The sequence below is a fragment of the Mustela lutreola genome, chromosome 4 (assembly GCF_030435805.1).
Source record: "Mustela lutreola isolate mMusLut2 chromosome 4, mMusLut2.pri, whole genome shotgun sequence".
Lineage (NCBI taxonomy): Eukaryota > Metazoa > Chordata > Mammalia > Carnivora > Mustelidae > Mustela > Mustela lutreola.
In genome coordinates, this window is record NC_081293.1 from 57,700,366 (window position 1) to 57,720,324 (window position 19,959).

General features: G+C 38.0%; 1 protein-coding gene across 1 annotated transcript in view; it reads right to left on the reverse strand.

The window, feature by feature from the left end:
- The window catches only part of MYPN (myopalladin), a 103,341-nt gene that overhangs the window by 62,076 nt on the left and 21,306 nt on the right, over positions 1-19,959 (reverse strand). Inside the window, exons 3-4 of the mRNA XM_059170113.1 lie at positions 3,947-4,122; positions 1,270-1,321 (exon numbers count right to left, since the gene is read on the reverse strand). Of these exons, the coding sequence (XP_059026096.1) occupies positions 1,270-1,321; positions 3,947-4,122 (228 nt within the window). The remainder of the gene's footprint in view (positions 1-1,269; positions 1,322-3,946; positions 4,123-19,959) is intronic.

Genomic DNA, 19,959 nt, shown 5'->3' on the forward strand with positions numbered 1-19,959 from the left:
AAAAACTAAAAGCAAATTATTGTTTCTATTCCAAGGCAAGCATACACAAAGGTATTTTAAAGACTAAGATATGGGGCCTGGGTAGCTCAGTGGGTTAAAGCCTGTGCCTTCAGCTCAGGTCATGATCCCAGGGTCCTGGGATCGAGCTCCACATTGGTCTCTTTGCTTGGTGGGGGAGCCTGCTTCCCTTCCTCTCTCTCTGCCTGCCTCTCTGCCTACTTGTGATCTCTGTCTGCCAAATAAATAAATAAAATCTTTAAAAAAAATAAAATTAAAAAAAAAAAAAAAAAGAAAAGACTAAGACATGATCTCTGCCCTGAAGGAGCTTTCCCTCTGTAGGGGAGGACAGAATTTGCAAACACAAGTCAACAACTCTAACCAGTCTTCCAAATGTTGTTTGTTTCAGGTAATCTCAGAGAATGGAATTTGCATCCGTTTCAGGTCCCATGCCTTCTGTCTACAGTTTCCTCTGCCTGAAAATGCTCTTTCCGTCCTTGTTTGGGGGTGTTCACCTACTGCTCTTTTAAGACTCAGCTCAAGGTCACCAGCTCTGTGAAGCCTTTCCAGACCCTTCCCAACCAATAAAGAGACCTTTGTGCCAAGTCCAATACACCCTGCCCATGGTTATATCATTACACGTTATTACTTGCTTTCTATATGCTTGGTATACATCTCTTGCTATATTTGCTATGTATTTCCCTCTAGTAGACTGTGAACCTCTCAAAAGTAGGAAGCATTTGATTTTTCTTATTATACATTGTGTCTAATGAAGTGCCTGGTGTAGAGTAGGTGCTTAACTCATGGTTGGGAAAGTAAAGAATGGATACTAAGTATAATAATAAATAAATAAATAACAAAACAGTACTAAGTATAATTGTCTAACAAAAAGGTTATGACTTACATCACTCACATATATAATTTAAGGTAACCAGGTTTTGTGTCTTTATGAATGCTAATATCTAGTCACAAAACATGAATTTTTTTGAAGCACTGGGCTATTTGCTTTTTATTCTGTAGATATAAGTATGATATAGCATGATGATATAAGTATGATGACAGGTGATGCCTCATTTTTAAAATATTGGTAATATTAAAATTCTTCTTCTAGGAAAGACTTAAAGCAAAAGAAGTAGAGTTCTCTAAAACCACTCAATATTTACTTTTTGAGGTCAGACCCTGGAGCCACCTTTTTCAAGTTCTACTAAACCAAATAGCAACTTTCTTAGGATCTGAGGATGCTAAAGCCATAAGATAGAAAATTAGAATTACCGATTCATCTCTTCCTTGTTAGGGTCCCCTTCTGAGTCAGAAGAAGAAACCCCTGGAAAAGTAAAAACAAGACATGAAATCTTAAAGACGATAATTTCTTAAACCAGTTCCTAGGCATTTGAAGACCTACAGAATTTCAGACCTAGATATGAACTCAATGATTTCCTACACTAACACCCAATTTGACAGATGAGATACAGATCCTATGTAGTTGAAAGACTTGTTCAAGGTCACATGGCCAGTTAGTGACAAAGTTCAAATTAACCGGCCTAAATATCAAATGTACTTATATTTAAAACACCTGCTTATGCCTCTAACAGAGCCATTTTTGCAGACCTTTTATGCTGTCCATAAATCCTCTTGCTTTTGGCCTACACAGATTAAATAAAAGGAGGGATTACATTGGATTCGGAACATTGTAGGTGTAGGTGGATGCTCTTCCGCCCAACCCTAATATTAACAAGTCATACTTCATCTTGGGAGTGGGGGTGTTTGAAGCCCTATTGCCACAAATTTAAAAAATCAGCAATCCAATCTCAGCACAGCTAGCAAAGCTTTGATCTTGACTTTACTTCTCAAGATAGTGAATTCCAGGAAGATATAACTGAGCTAAATCTGGTGGTATTTATTATACTTAAAAAAATTTGCAGATAAAAACATACAACACATATCTATTGTGCATTACTCATTATTATCATTGTTCATGCATCTACTCAATAAATGTTTATCAAATATTCACTATATATTTGGTATTACATATGGTATTAAAGATATAAAAAGGAATGAGACAGTACCAGCTTTATAATCTAGCTGGTGAATGAGCATTTGTACCAAAATAATACAATATTTAAGTGCTAAAACCAAGGCATACATAAGGTATTATAGATGATAAAAGTGCTAAAGAATAGTTCTTTATTCTTATCTATTGTCTATTCTCTGAAAAAACTCAGAGATGAGATAAAATGGAAAAAAAATTAGGTAAATATATAAGGAACATGAAATGATTTCTTCCCTAAAGTTAGTCATATAAGTTTGATGCTGATGTAAATGCCTGTCCAATGCTCCCAAATGGTCTCCCTGCTTCTACCCTTGACTCCTTGAGGTATATTCTTAATCAGGAGCCAGGGTGACCTCATTAAAAGCTGTCAGATTATGTCACACTTCTGCTCAGAATCCTCTACAGCTTCCCATCTCCCTTAGAGTAAAAGCCAGAGTCCTTACAATGACCTACAAAGACCAACATGATCTGTTTACCTGTCTCCTCCCCACTTTACCCCACCTTGAACTTCTGACTTCATCTGTTACTTTTTTCTTTGTTTCCTCCATCCAGGACACATTGGTTCATCTCTATACCTAAACACAGGGTCACTCCCACCTCAGGGTCAGTGTACTACTGATTTCTCCATTTAGAGTAGTTTTCCCTTGAATATCATTGTGGCTCACTCCCTGCCTTCCTCCAGGTCTTCACTCATGTCACCTGGATAGTGAGGTCCTCCCTGACTACGCTATCTGTAGAACGACAGCCCCCATTCCCCCCCCACACACACTCATGCATGTGCACACTCAAGCAAATATGCACACATATGTGTATTTCCTATCCCTTTTTCTTGCTTTCTATTTCTTAGGTAGTGTTACCTATACTGTGAGATACAGAAAATATATCTATTGGTCTCTGCCCCCAGTTCCCAGCACAGAGCTGCTAAAACTCTTATAATTTCCCAAGTCATGAGCATATCTTGTTCTAATATTTGTCTTTGAACCCCATAGAACTAAAACTCTTATAAACTTTTAAGTGATAAGAGCACAAGAGCATCTTTTGTTCTAATGAAGTGACTCTGGTTGGCTCTAATGAAGTGACTCTGGTTGGCTCCAGAAAGACCAAGCCATGATTAGAAGCTTGGAATTTCCAGTCCCCCCCACCCCCAGCCTCCTAAGAGGGGAGAAGGGCAGGAAATGGAGACAATAATTGATCATGCCTACATGAGGAAGCCTCCGTAAAATCCCAGTAGCATGGAAAGCTTCCAGGTTGGCAAATGCACCACTGCATTCACATTGGGAGAGTGACACAACCCAATTCTACAGGTACAGAAGCTCGTGCACCCCAGACCACCTAAGACGTCACTCTATGTATCTCTTCATTTGGCTGTTCATCTGTATTCTTTATCATATCCTTTTCCCTGAGTTCTGTGAGCCACTCTAGCAAATTAATTGAACCCAAGGAGGGGGTTGTGGAAACCTCCAATTTGTAACTAAGTGAGACAGAAGTTGTGGGTTATCTGGGGGCCTAATACTTGTGATTGGCATCTGAAGTGAGGTAGGATCCATCTTACAGAACTAAACCTTTAGCTTGTTGGATCTAACACTATATCCAGGTAAGTGATGTTAGAACTGAGTTAAATTGTAGGACACCCACACACATACCACATACAGGTTGGAATTGGTGATCAGAACCATTTTGTATACCTATCATATTATATATTTAATTTATTTATTTCACTTATTTTTTTCTTTCTCACCACAGTGCAAATTCCATCTGTTCATGATCTTTTGTCTGTTTGGCTCACTGCTATTATCCCCACTGCCTAGAAGAATGCATGGTATAGTAGTCCTTTGCTAAATATTTATTATAAATATGTCTTACCAATAAGGGCCATGCTATAAGAGTATTTTGTTTTACCTTCTATATAAATCTCAGCAGAGGTTGAATCTGTCCCATAGATGTTAGAAGCAAAGCAGGAATAGCGTCCTGTGTCTTCTTCAAAGGCTTCAGCAATGGTCAATGAGTGCAGATTTCCTGCCTGGACAATATGAATGTCTGGGGAATTTTCAAGCTCCTTTCCTTCACAGTACCACCTGCAAAGAAGGGAATATTGTACATGACCAAAGAGTGAAAATTAATAACATAAATGCTCCAGATATTCCCTAAGAGGAAAACTGTGACAACTTAGAATCAGAACATTAATGGTATAATTTGATTGTAACAATAAGGAGAGTTGGCTATATTCAAGCTACCTTGACAGTTTATGCAAGAAATTTGAGAAATGGCTCCTATCAAGAATGATACAACTGAGTGGGGTGCCTGGGAGGCTCAGTTGGTTAAGTGTACGACTCTTGGTTTGGCTCAGGTCATGATCTCAAGTTCGTGAGATCAAGCCCTGAGTCAGGTTCCATGCTCAACATTGAGTTTGTCCCTCTTGCTCTGTTCCTCCCTCTCCTTTTATACTCTTGTTCTCTAAAATAAATAAATAAATAAATAAAATATTAAAAAAAAAAAAAGAATGATACAACTAAAAGCATATGGATGAGAAAGTAAACCCAGACAACCACAAGGAACTAGATCTTTGTGGTGGAACTTGGCTTCTCCTAAAAAGATGTACAGCTTTCCATACTATGCATTAAGTAAGTGCTCCTTTGGTTATCTGGAGACAATCTAAGGGATATTAAAAGTTCATGAGGTTAAGTGCAATCATTCCCTACTATGAAATTGCATCTGACCTACTAAATGAAAATTATTTTGATGGGTTACTTGAGTCGTCAGACTAAGGAAGATGGGTCATATTCTTCAGTAGTGGCCCAACTTTGACAAATAACCCAAGTATGTTTCCATAGGTTATGGTATTTCATTTTGATTCCACACACTTGAAGTTAGAAATTTTTATTATAGTTTTTTGGCCAAAAATTTATATAAAATAATACATATAATAATGTTTAGGGGTGCCTGGGTGACTCAGCCAGTCAAGCATCCACCTCTTTATTTCGGCTTAGGTCCTGATCTCAGAGTTGTGAGATAGAACCTTGCAATGGGCTCCGTGATCAGCCAGGAGCCTGCTGGAGATTCTTTCCCCTTCCATCTCCTTCTGCACCTCCCTGTTGCTCATGCACATGTGTTGTCTCTCTCCATCTCTCTCTAATAAACAAATAAATCTTTTAAAAAATAATGTTTAAAATGTGGAGGTGCATAATAAGAGAAAAAGACATCAAAACTGTACAGAAATGCAATTTATCATATTACATGCTAACAAAACTCTAAAAGTTTGATGAGTGTCATCTACAGTTAGTAGGAATGCAAAATGGTGCAACCGCTATGAAAGGAATATGGCAATATCTGCTGAAATTACAGGCAAGTTTATCTTTGGACCCAACAATCCCACTTGTGGGAATCTCTCACACAGATCCGCTTGCATGCATACAAATGACAAATGTACATGCTACTCATTTAAATAGTGAGATATTAAAAAGAACTTGAGTGTCCAACACCAGGGGTCCTTTGAAATAAACTATGGTACAGCCACATAGTGGAACACTCTGCAACTGTGGAAAGAGATTGAGAAAGATCACTATGCATCAATATGGAAAGAACCCCAAGATATATAGTTAAAATTTTAAGAGAAAGTTACAGAATAGTGAACTTGGAGTGTTTTTCTAAAATATGTGGGTTGTTAGGGATTGAATTATCTTTCCCCAAAGGATATGTTGAAGTCCTAAATGCAAGTATTTGGAAGTATGACCTTACTTGGAAGGAGGGTCTTTGCAGACACAAGCAAGTTACAGTGAAATTACTAGGATGGGTCCTAATCCAGTATGAATGGGGTTCTTTAAGAAGAGAAAAACCCTATGTAAATACAGAGACACACAGAGGGAATGGCATGTGTTGGCAGAGGCAGGGATCTTCACAGAACCTATTATCTGAAATCAGTTCACTTTGCTCTTGTGAGGGCCCCCACCACTGAATTGTAAAGTGTCCATGACAGGACATTATTTGTTTTTTTCATCAATGTAATCCCAACAACTACAACAGTGCCCTGACATGTGGTAGATACTCAGGAAATATGTGTTGCATGTGTTGAAAGACTAAATGAAGAAAGAATTGATAGTTAATATTTTGTAAGAATTTTGGTATTAAATTCACCAAATTCTATGCCAGTTTTTGATCTGTTGTGATAGTGCTATATGTAGCTACTGAACTGGGTTTGTAAATCTCCAAGGCATAAATCTCAATAAGACTCCAAGGAGTTTACAGGGCACCTGGGTGGCTCAGTTGGCTAAGTGTCTGCCTTCAGCTCAGGCTATGATCTCAAGGACTTGGGATCAAGCCATGCATTGGGCTCCCTGCTCACTGGGACATCTGCTTGTCTCTCTCCCTTTGCCCCTCCCCTGCTCACACTCTCTCTCCCTCTCTAAGATAAATAGATAAAACATTAAAAAGAAAAAGTCCCTGAGGAGCTTATATGAACAAACCCTCAGAGCATATGTAGTTCTAAATACAGTGAACATCCAGTCAAACATGATGTATTAAGCACATGTGTTTACCTTTACTTCCCTCCTGAAATGTCCCTAAAATGAGAATAAAGATATTTTTAAAAGATATAAAAGTACAAGAACCAAAAGATTGAGAAGGGAGATGAGAGCAGTACTGAGATCTTGAAAACTTTTACAAGGTGGGAAGCAGATTGAGGAGCCAGGAGAGTCAAGAAATCTGAAAATCAAGTGTCTGTTTGTGGATGTCAATGAAAGAAGCCAATTTGTGCTGTACAACACTGTAAGTTTCAGAATTTGGAGACATAAGTTTGGATGTAGAAACATGCTAATAACAGGGAAGAGAACTTAAAATAGGATAACTGATTTCAAGTTTGGGAAATGCACATAGAAAGCCCCACCGTGAGAGGCATCCTCTCTTCTGAAAGTTAGGGGATACCCTGGAATGAAGACCGAGTTGCTGGCTGCGTAAGCAGCTTCTCCATATTAGAACAAGAGGAAGAGGATTCTGGAAAGATTCTCTAGAGAGAAACAAATGGGCCTGATGGTTCACCTGCATATTTAGGAAACACTTTACAAATGTATTGGATAATTGAGACAAATTTGTGATAGGACCACAGAACTAAGCACATAGAGAGAGAGAGAGAGAGAGAGAGAGAGAGAGCGCGCAGGCACAAGATGGTGGAGAAATAGGAGACCTAAATATCATCAGGTCCCAGGAGTTCAGCTAGATAGTTATCAAACCATCCTGAACACCTACAAACTCAACAGGAGATCGAAGAGAAGAAGAGCAGCAATTCTTGGAACAGAAAATTGACCACTTTCTGGAAGGTAGGATATGTGGAGAAGTGAATCTGAGGTGATACATGGGAAGAAAGACTGCTGGGGGAAGGGCTGGCTCCCAGCAAGCAGTAGGGCAGTGGAGCACAAAATCAGAACTTTTAGAAGTCTACTCCACTGAGCAGTAGGGCAGTGGAGCACAAAATCAGAACTTTTAGAAGTCTGCTCCACTCCGCTGTCCTGAGTGAGGGACATCACTCCAGAGGCTAAGTGGGGGTTGTGGGTGTGGAGGGGTGGGGATGGTGGAGCCCTTGTGGTGTGGTATCAGGACCCACGAGGTTACAGAAAGACCAGGGGTGTCTGAAGATGGTAGAGCTGCCAGGTATCAAATAGGGGAAGCTGGCCTCAGAGAGGAAGCTGAGAAATGGGCTCTCAGCTCGGGGTTACCTTAAACCATGATCCAAGACACACTCGGACCCCTGCTCTTTGCAGGGACCCCACAAGTGGCAGATCCGGGGAGATCCTCTCCTTCCTCCTCTGGGAAGACTGGTGCAGAACTGCACTGCAGGAATCTCCTGGGTTTGGGGACTCCAAAAGGGGCTGTGCACCAGAGATAGAAATGCTCAGTAACAGGCCTGGTGAGCACAGAGAGCAGTTGGAGACAAGGGAGACAGGAATGATTGATGGCTTTTCCCTGAGGGCGCACTGAGGAGTGTGGCCCTGAGCTCTCAGCTCCTACAGGGCTGGAGATTAAGAGGCCGCCATTTTCATTCCCATCCTCCAAAGCTGCATGGAAAGCATTCAGGGAACAAAAGCTACCAAGAGCAAAACTGAGCAGATTACTTAGCCTGGCCCCCCGCAAGGGCAGTGCAAATCCTCCTCAGGGAAAAACATTTGAGAATCACAGCAACAGGCCCATTCCCCAGAAGATTAGCAAGAACATCCAGCAAATATCAAGTTCACTGATCAATGAAAACTGAAAAACTGCAGAGCTGGGGGAAAGCAACACATAGAATTAATGGCTTCCCGCCCCCCCATGATTATTTAGTCTTTCAAAGTTAAGTTTTTTTAATTTTATTTTTTCTTATTCTATTTAAAAAAAAATTCCCACTTTCTTACCTTAATGTTTTTTAACTATTCTATCTTTTCAATATCTTTTAAAACACCTTTTAAAATCATTATTATAGTCATATTCTATTCCTTATTTAACCTTATTTTTTGTATACATAAAGGTTTTTCTCTCTTTAAAATTTTGGGATACAGTTTCTTCTAATAGATCAAAATATACCCTAAATCTAGTGCAGGGCTTTGTTCTAGTCTCCAGGCTGATCACATTCTTTCCTCTTTTTTTTTTTTTTCTTTCTTCAACCAACTTCCTATCTTATCAATTCCTTTTTTAGAATTTTTTTTAAATTTTCATCTTTACAGTCATATTCCATCCCCTCATCGTGTTTACCTTTATTTCCATATATATGTGTGTGTGTGTGTGTTTCTTTTTTAAACATTTTGGGAGGTAGTTTCTTCTAACAGACCAAAATACATCCAAAATCAAGTGTGTGTTTCTGTTCTATTCACCAGATATCTATATCTATATATAATTTTTTTTCTTTTTTCCTCCTTTCTTCTCCCCCGGTTTCAGGTCTCTTCTGATTTGGTTAGTGTATATTTTTCTTGGGTTGTTGCTATCCTTTTAGTATTTTGTTCTCTCATTCATCTATTCTTATCTGGATAAAATTACAAGGTGGAAAAACTCACCACACACACACACACAAAAGAGCAAGAGGCAGTACTGATGGCTAGGGACCTAATCAATACAGACATTAGTAAGATGTCAGAACTAGAGTTCAGAATGACAATTATCAAGGTGCCAGCTGGGCTTGAAAAAAGCATGGAAGATACTAGAGAATCCTTTCTGGAGTAATAAAAGAACCAAAATCTAACCAAGTTGAAATTTAAAAATCTATTAATGAGATGCTATAAAAAATGGAAGTTCTAACTGCCAGGATAAATGAGGAAGAAGAGAGAATTTGTGATATAGAAGACCAAATAATGGAGAATAAAGAAGCTGAGAAAAAGAGAGAAAAAAAACTACTGGACCATGAGGGGAGAATTTGAGAGATAAGTGATACCATAAGATGAAACAATATTAGAATAATTGGGATCCCAGAAGAAAAAGAAAGAGAGAGAGGGACAGAAGGTGCACTGGGATGAATTATAGCAGAGAATTTCCCTAATTTGGTGAAGGGAATAAGCATCAAAACCCAGGAGACACAGAGAGTTCCCCTCAAAACCAATAAAAATAGGCCCATACCCTTCCCTCTAAGAATAAAACTGACAAGTCTTAGTGACAAAGAGAAAATCCTGAAAGCAGCTTGAGACAAGAGGTCTGTAACATAAAACGGTAGAAATATTAGATTGGCAGCAGACTTATCCACAGAGACCTGGCAGGCCAGAAAGGACTGACACGATATATTCAGAGACTAAATGAGGAAAATACGCAGCCAAGAATACTATATCCAGCTAGGCTGTCACTGAAAATAGAAGGGGAGATAAAAACAAAAACTAAAAGAATTTGCAAACACCAAATGAGCCCTACGGGAAATATTGAAAAGGGTCCTCTAAGCAAAGAGAGAGCCTAAAAGTAACAGACCAGAAAGGAATAGAGACAATATACAGTGACAACCACCTTATAGACAATATAATGGCACTAAATTCCTATCTTTCAATAGTTACTCTGAATGTAAATGAGCTAAATGCCCCAATCAAAACACACAGTGTATCAGAATGGTTAAAAATCAAGAACCATTGACATGCTGTCTGCAAGAAACTCATTTTAACCAACTGAGCCACCCAGGCACCCAATAAACTCATTTTAGACCCAAAGACACCTCCAGGGCACCTGGGTGGCTCAATGGGTTAAAGCCTCTGCCTTTAGCTCAGGTCACAGTCTCAGGGTCCTGGGATTGAGTCCCACATCAGGCTCTCTCCTCAGCAGGGAGTCTGCTTCCTCCCCCCCTCTCTCTGACTGCCTCTCTGCCAGCTTGTGATCTCTCTCTCTGTCAAATAAATAAATAAAATCTTAGAAAAAAATAGACCCATAGACACCTCCAGATTTAAAGTCAGGGGGTGGAAAACCATTTACCATGCTAATGGACATCAAAAGAAATCTGGGGTGGCAATTCTTATACCAGACAAATTACATTTTAAGCCAAAGACTATAATAAGAGATGAGGAAGGACACTATATTATACTTAAAGGGTCAGTTCAACAAGAAGATCTAACATTTTAAATATCTATACCCCTAACATGGGAGCAGCCAATTATAGAAACCAATTAATAACAAAATCAAAGAAACACAAGAACAATAATGCAATAATAGTAGGGGACTTTAACACCCCCCTCACTGAAATGGACAGATCATCTAAACAAAAGATCAGTAAGGAAATAAAGGCTTTAAATGACACACTGGACCAGATGGACATCACAGATATATTTAGAACATTCCATCCCACAGCAACAGAATAAACATTCTTCTCTAGTGCACATGGAACATTCTCCAGAATAGATCACATCCTGGGTCACAAATCAGGTTTCAACTAGAACCAGAAGATTGGGATCATTCCCTGCATATTTTCAGACCACAATGCTTTGAAACTAGAACTCAATCACAAGAGAAAAGTTGGAAAGAACTGAAATACATAGAGGCTAAAGAGCATCCTACTAAAGAATGAATGGGTCAACCAGGAAATTAAAGAAGAATTGAAAAAAATTCATGGAAACAAATTAAAGTGAAAACACAACTGTTCAAAATCTTTGGGACACAACAAAGGTGATTCTGAGAGGAAAGTATATAGCAATACAAGCCTTTCTCAAGAAACAAGAAAGGCCTCAAACACAACCTAACCCTACACCTAAAGGAGCTGGAGAAAGAAGAGCAAAGAAAGCCTAAACCCAGCAGGAGAAGAGAAATAATAAAGATCAGAGCAGAAATCAATGAAATAGAAACCAAAAGAACAGTAGAATAGATCAGAGAAACTAGGAGCTGGTTCTTTGAAAAATTAATAAGATTGATAAAGCCCTGGCCAGACTTATCAAAAAAGAGAGAGAGAGAGAGAGATAGGACCCAAATAAATAAAATCATGAATGAAAGGGGAGAGATCACAATCAATACCAAAGAAATACAAACAATTATAAGAACATAAGAGAAACTACACACAAGCAAATTGGACAATCTAGAAGAAATGGATGCATTTCTGGGGACATATAAACTACCAAAACTGAACCAGGAAGAAATAGGGAATCTAAAGAGACCCATAACCAGTAAGAAACTGAAGTAGTCATCAAAAATCTCCCAACAAACAAGAGAGCAGGACCAGACGGCTTCCCAAGGTAATTCAACCAAACATTTAAAGAAGAATTAATACCTATTCTCCTGAAACTGTTTCAAAAAATATAAATGGAAGGAAAACTTCCAAACACATCTTATGAGGCCAGCATTACCTTGATCCCAAAACCAGAGAAAGACACCATCAAAAAGGAGAATTATAGAACAATATCCTTGATGAACACAGATGCAAAAATTCTCATCAAAATGCTAGCCAATAGTATCCAACAGTACATTAAGAGGATTATTCACCATGACCAAATGGGATTTATTCCTGGGCTGCAAGGTTGGTTCAACATCAGCAAATCAATCAATGTGATACAATACATTAATAAATGAAAGAACAAGAACCATATGAGACTCTCAATAGATGCTGAAAAAGCTTTTGACAGAGTACAGCATCCTTTCTTGATCAAAACTCTTCATAGTGTAGGAATGGAGGGTACATACCTCAATCTCATCAAATCATCTAAGAAAACCCATGCAAATATCATTCTCAATGGGGAAAAACTGAGAGCTTTTCCTGTAAGGTCAGAAACACATCAGGGCTATCCACTATCACCACTGCCATTTCACATAGTAGTAGATGCTCTAGCCTCAGCAATCAGACAACAGAAGGAAATAAAAGGCATCTGACTCAGCACAGAGGAAGTAAAACTCTCACTCTTTGCAGATGATATGATAATTTATGTGGGAAACCCAAAAGACTCCATTCCAAAACTGCTAGAACTCATACCAGAATTAGGTTAAGTGTCAGGATATAAAATCAATGCACAGGAATCAGTTGCATTTCTATACACCAAGAGAAGGACAAAAGAAAGAGAAATTAAGGAGTTGATCCCATTTACAATTGCACCCCAAACTACAAGATACCTAGGAATAAACCTAATCAAGAGGCAAAGAATCTGCACTCAGAAAACTATAAAGTCCTCATGGAAGAAATTGAGGAAGTCACCAAGAAACCATGGAACAAGCAAGACGTTCCATGCTCATGGATTGGAGGAACAAATATTGTGAAAATTTCTATGCTACCTAAAACAATCTACACATTTAATACAATCCCTATAAAAAAACATCAATTTTTTCCAAAGAAATGGAACAAATAATCTTAAAACTTATATGGGACCAGAAAAGACCCTGAATAGCCAGAGGAATGTTGAAAAAGAAAACCAAAGCTGGCGACATCACAATTTCAGACTTCAAGCTCTATTACAAAGCTGTAATCATCAAGACAATATGCTTCTGGCACAAAAACAGACACATAGATCGATGGAACAGAATAGAGAGTCCAGAAAAGGGCCCCCAACACCATGGTCAACTAATCTTCGACAAAGCAAGAAAGATTGTCCAATGGAAAAAAGACAGTCTCTTCAACAAATGGTCTTGGGAAAATTGGACAGTCACATTGTAGAAACTGGACCATTTCCTTACATCTCACACAAAAATAGACTCAAAATGGATGAAGGACCTCAATGTGAGACAGGAATCCATCAAAATCCTTGAGGAGAACACAGGCAGCAAACTCTTCGACCTCAGATGCAGCAACTTCTTCCTAGACACATCGCCAAAGGCAAGGGAAGCAAGGGCAAAAATGAACTGCTGGGACTTCATCAAGATCGAAAGCTTTTGCACAGCAAAGGAAACAGTTAACAAAACCAAAAGACAACTGACAGAATGGGAGAAGATATTTACAAATGATATATCAGATAAAGGGCTAGTATCCAAAATCTATAAAGAACTTATCAAACTCAACACCCAAAGAACAAAAAATCCAATCAAGAAATGGGCAGAAGACATGAGCAGACATTTCTGCAGAGAAGACATTTAAATGGCCAACAGACACATGAAAAAGTGCTCACCATCACTGGGCATCAGAGAATACAAAGAAAAACCACAGAGAGACCTAACACCAGTCAGAATGGTTAAAAATAACAAGCAGGAAAGGACAGATGTTAGTGTCGATGGGGAGAAAGGGGAACCCTCCTACCCTGTTGGTGGGAATGCAATCTGTTGCAGCCACTCTGAAAATGGTATGGAGGTTCCTCAAAAAGTTTAAAATAAAGCTACCCTAAGACCCAGCAATCGCACTACTGAGTATCTGACCTAAAGATACAAATACAGTGATCCAAAGAGGCACGTGTACCCCAATGTTTATAGCAGCAATGCACACAATAGTCAAACCAGGTAAAGAACCTAGATGTCCATCAACAGATGAATGGATAAAGAAGAGGTGGTATATGCATACAATGGAATACTATGCAGCCATCAAGAAATGAAATCTTGCCGTTTGCAATGGCGTGGATGGAACTAGAGGGTATTATGCTGAGCGAAGTAAGTCAGAGAAAGACAATTATGATATGATCGCTCTGATATGAGGAATTTGAGAGGCAGGGCAGGGGGTTGTGAGGGGTACGGAGGGAAAAAATGAAACAAGATGGGATCAGGAGGAGACAAACCATAATCTCACGAAACAAACTGAGGGTTGCTGGAGTGGTAGGAGGGGAGGTATAGGTTGGCTGGGTTATGGACTTTGGGGAGGCTATGTGCTATGGTGAGTGCTAGGAATTGGGTAAGACTGGTGATTCACAGACCTGTACCCCTGAAACAAATAATACATTATATGTTAATTTAAAAAAAGTTAAAAAAAAAAGATAATAATCAACTCCAGGTCAAAACAAACAAACAAATAGTTGTACATACAAGGAAACATTCATTTTACCCTACCTGGATTGTCAGTGAATAATACATACATACTAAGAAGAAAGTAAACATTAATAATTTTTTTGATAGAGAGAGAGAGCGAGAACATGAGTGGGCTTGATGAGATCATGACCTGATCTCAAGAGTCAGTCACTTAACCAACTGAGCCTCCGAGATGCCCCACATAAAATATTTTTTAAACAACCTCGTGATATTATTATAGTGAGGCAGTGAAGGAACAGAAGTACTGGTTTATTAAAGAGGTGCTGAACTCCCATCTTCTGGAACAGAAAGTCAATAGAAAATAGTTAACATCAATATGCCAAGCAATAGTGGTACAAGTATATTACAGTAGTTCTCAAAGTATAGTTCACTTTCTGTGAAGACAAAGCTATTTTTATATAATATTAAAATATTTGCCTTTTCACCATGTTGACATTTACCCTGCTGGTGCAAAAGCCACAGGAGGTAAAACTGTTACAGCTGCTTTAGCCGGACAAATTAAGGCATTGTCAAAAATTGGCTTGTGGCCGTTGTGTTCCTCACCTCCACGCTCACAGTTTAAAAAATTTTCAGTTTAATTTAAAAATGTCCCCAGTGAAGCAGTACAAATCATTACTTTTATTAAACCTCAACCTTGAGCCTATATCCTTTTCACATTCTGGGTGGTCAAATGGGAAATAGCACAAAGCATTTCTATAGGGTATGAAAGAGCATTTGTGTGGGGTTTTTTGAGTTGAACTAAGCATTAAATGCATAGAACAGTATTTGAACTTGAAAGAACTGACAAATTATGGTTATTCAGACTTGGGAGTCTGGCAGATGTTTTTTCGCAAATGAAAGAAATAAGCCTTTTGTTTCAAGTAAAAATAACTGATACCTTTGTTGTCAATGAAAAAATTCGAGCTTTCAAGGAAAAGTTAAAATTCTGGAGAATTTGTATTCCCCACTGTGAATTTAGGGCTTCCCAATACTTAAAGATTTTTTGATAAAATCAAATGATGATATTAACACGTGTTTTTTTTTACTATTAAGTAATAAAATGTGTCAACTTTCGGAAAATCCATATTACTCATTTTTCAAATTACCAATGCATGATATTATCCACTTAAAGTCCAAGACAGGGGCACCTGGGTGGCTCAGAGGGTTAAGCTTCTGCCTCTGTTCAGGTCATGATCTCAGGGTCCTGGGATTGAACCCCATGTCAGGCTCTCTGCTCAGTGGGGAGCCTGCTCCCTGCCCTCTCTCTTCCTGCCTCTCTGCCTACTTGTGATCTCTCTCTCTTTCTCTGTCAAATAAATAACTAAAATCTTAAAAAAAATAATAAAAATTAAAGTCCAAGACGGACAAAGGGTTTTAGTATAGCAGAGTATGGAAATTTATTGATAGGGTTTCAGATTTCATATTGCAACTAACCTCTAAGAAAGCACTGCTAGCTGAATTTTGATGTAGTACCGAACAGGAATAGCCGTATTACCTGAAAAGGCTACTGAAATATTCCTCTTTCAACTACATATCTATAAGGCCAGAATTTAAAAATTTGCTTCAACACAAACAACATATTATAATAAACTGAATGCAGAGACAGAAGAATTTAGCAGTCTTCTATTTAGCCAGACATTAAAGAGATTTACAAGAAATGTAAAAGAGGGGGCACCTGGGTGGCTCAGTGGGTAAAATCTCTGCCTTCAGCTCAGGCTATGATCTCAGGGTCCTGTGATGGAGCCCCACATCCGGCTCTCTGCTCAGCAAGGAGCCTGCTTCCCCCTCTCTGCCTGCCTCTCTGCCTACTTGTGATCTCTCTCTCTCTCTGTTAAATAAATAAATAAAATATTAGAAAAAAAGAAATGTAAAAGAGTATCACTCTTCTCACTAAATTTTTTTGAAAATATAGTTATTTTTCATGAAATTGTTTATATTAGCATGTTCATTATTGTTATTTAAAAATGAATGAGAAATGCCTATTTAAAACATTTCTCAGTTTTCATTTCTAATATGATAATTAAAGATGTAATTCACATAGACAAGACCTCTTTTGGGCCTCAATAACTTTTAAGACTGTAAAAGTGTCCTGAGAACAAAAATTATGAGAACTGCTGGAGTATGATTTGGAAATACAGAGGTAAATAGATAGGAAACTGCAAAAAAGAGTTGAAATTGGTCTGTTCTTTAATGTTACTTGACTTTTTAAGCCCTGTACCTGTCTTAATTTAATAAAGCAAATAGGATATTTGCTTTATTGAAAGCAAATTTGCTTTATTGAAATAACTATTTCAAGACAAATAAACAAGTACGTTCCCTTACATAAACATTATGAGGTTACCTCATTTCTTTAATGTTTTTCTTCCTTACCAAAATGGGAGTGGAAACATCGAGAGCAATTGGACAGCCAGAAGGCGATAAGTGGAATGATTCAAATGCCCAAACTCTCTGTCAGAAGCGTTTTTGTGCTGCCACTCAGATGGCAAGGATAGCTTCAGCCAGTCCCAAAGGAAAAAAATCAGTAACCGTCACTCTGACTTTTAACACCGTGACCCACTCAGAAATCACACACCGGTCAGGCTGCTTTCTCAAAAAGTATTAAACGTTATCCAGCTTCCCTGAAGACTTTTGAAGATAAGGAGGAAAACACACTCTCTTCAAACATTATCCATGTTAGGGAATGCTTTCACAGAGACGCCCTGCCCAAGGTGTGTGTCTTAGGACGCCAAAGCCTCATGACACAGAACGACAGTGGTGCCAGACATGATTCATGGCTCAGCAGAAATGAGTCAGTGATCTGGGAAAATAAGGCAGGTCCAAATGAAAAAGAAGGACCCGGCTTTTGTGCACTCAGGACAGCTTGCCCGATCTGCTAATCTGGCTGGCTACCAAGCCTGGGAATGAAAACACTTGAAGAGACACATTTTTCAGATTTAACTGGATTTTTGGTTACTGCTGTTAGGTTACTATTTTATCAAAACTATGGCTCGGATAAATGTTATGACTCATTGCTTTAGCACATTAACGACTTCTAAATGTAATTTGAATGTGTTATTCTGACTCACCAGCAATAATGCTCATTAAAAGAACGATTACTCAGAGCGTTTCTTTAGCCCTGTCCTAGCCCTTCCAATGTCCCTATCCTACCTCCTATTACTGCCTCTCCATGTTTGTTTTCTTTACTGACCTATCTATCACTTATAATTATACAGTGGTTTGGAGGTTTATTTGTTTAGTATTTCTCTCTCTGACAGAACAGCAAACACTACTGGTTGGAGATAATCATGTTTGTTTTGTTTATCACCTGTTTATGTGGTTCCTGGCACAGTGTATGGCACATCAGAGCTGTTCCAAAAAATGTTTGCTGTATGGATGGTAAATGAATGAATTCATACTAGGATGATTAGCGCCTCAAGCCTGTTTTGTTTTCATTCTTCAAGAAGGTTTGGTGGCTAAAGAAGAACTTTCCTTGAATTGCCTTTAACCAGCTTTGTCTAACAATGCCTGATCTCTTATGTGGAGGGTGGAGGGCCTAAAATAGACGAAAGTAGTTTACTTCATGAGTCCTCGGCTCTCTCCCTTCCGCAGAGGGACTCTTCCCTAGGCAGAGCGCACTGGACTCTGGACTCCATGGGACAATAAGATAATAATAGACATTTTCTAACAAAACTCAAAGTTATGTTGGATTTTTGCAACAGAATTTGGTGTTTTGTATGTCCTGTTTGCTACTGAGTTAACAAACTCAAGTGTTCATGACCAGTGGCTGTATTTCAATCATGGGGCTGTGGGAGTACAGGAAGGGCATAGGTCTATGCTTGAAATTTTATTAAAATCTACTGAGTTCTCTGCCTGTCAAAAGAATGAATAAAATATTTTTAAAAAATTTACTGAGTTCTTCGAGGTGGAAATTTCTTGGTAACTTAAGAGAAACATAAATAAGCACTTGGTTAATATCAAGATAACAAGATCTAGCTAGTTTTAATACTAAGAGTGAAGATTAATAAAGTGAAAATGAAAACAATTCCTAAATAATTTTTATTTATTTATTTATTTTTTAAAAAGATTTTACTTATTTATTTGACAGACCAAGATCACAAGTAGGCAGAGAGGCAGGCAGAGAGAGAGAAGGAAGCAGGTTCCTGCCGAGCAGAGAGCTTGGTGTGGGGCTCAATCGCAGGACCCTGGGATCACGACCTGAACTGAAGACAGAGGCTTTAACTCACTGAGCCACCCAGTCGCCCCCTAAATAATTTTTTAAAGGAGTACATTACTTTGGATAGGGTTGACTAGAAACTTTTTGTTGTCTCCTTCTAGAACTCTTACATTTTCTTTTTTGCATAGTACTTATTACTAAATTACTACCTTAATTTACTTATTTATTAAATTTATGGTTTGTCATCTATTTCCTTCACCTCAACTGCAACAGAATATGGCAGGAAACTTAGCCTTATTTACTAATGAATTTCAAGTGCCTCGAATAGTTCCTGATGCATAGTGAGTGCTGAATAAATTTTTATTGAGTGAATGAACAAATCAACATATTAAATTTTTTAGTTTTGTTGATGCAATGTACTTGAATCTTTGCAATATTGATATTTTAAAGTATAATTTTTTACTTCTGTTATACTATGTTAATTTTCTTTCAGAATAAATTCTTCAATCCATTCAATTTGGAACCACTGTGATGGTACTGATTTTGTTTATCCCAAGAATTTAAGTTTGACTAAACATTATAAAATCAATATTCTTTACCATATCAAAAAAAATTAAGGGCAAATTCATACAACGATCTCAACAGATACAGAAAAATGTTTTATAAAATTCAACATCCACTCATGATTTAAAAAATCTTAATCTTCCTAAACAAAAGAAACCGACAACAAAATCTTATGTAAGGGTGAAAAATGGAAAGCATTCCCTTTAAGATTATAAATAAGACTAGAATACCCACTGTCACCATTTCTTTTTAACATGGTACTGAGGGTTTAACTAGTTTAATAAGTCAAGAAAATGAAATATAAGATACGGGACTGGAAAGGAAGATCACCCCTCCAAAAATCTATAGAAAATCTCTAGAATGTAGCAACATTGTTGGTTAGAAAAACCAATATACAGGTGGGTAGGGGGATGGGATAACTGGATGAGGGGCATTAAGGAGGGTAGGTGATGTGATGAGCACAGGGTGTTGTATGCAACTGATAAATTATTGAACACTGTATCTGAAACTAATGTACTGATGTACATCTGATGTACCTTATGTTGGCTAATTGAATTTAAATTTTAAAAAGCTAAAGAAAAAATATACAAAAGTTGATTGCATTTCTCTATGTAACAATCATAGGATGAAATTTTTTTTAAAAAGCTATCATTTATACAGAGTGAAAAGGAGATACTGTTGGATAAATCTAGCCAAATATTTGTATGACTCAGAGAAAAAAAATTATTTAAGCTTACCATTTAGGTAATCTAAATAAATGGAGAAACATATTAGGATCCTGAATATGAAACCTCAATATTTTATTTTTAAAAAGATACATTTCTTGAGAATGAGTGAGAGAATGAGTAGGGGATGGAGCGGGGGGTGGGAA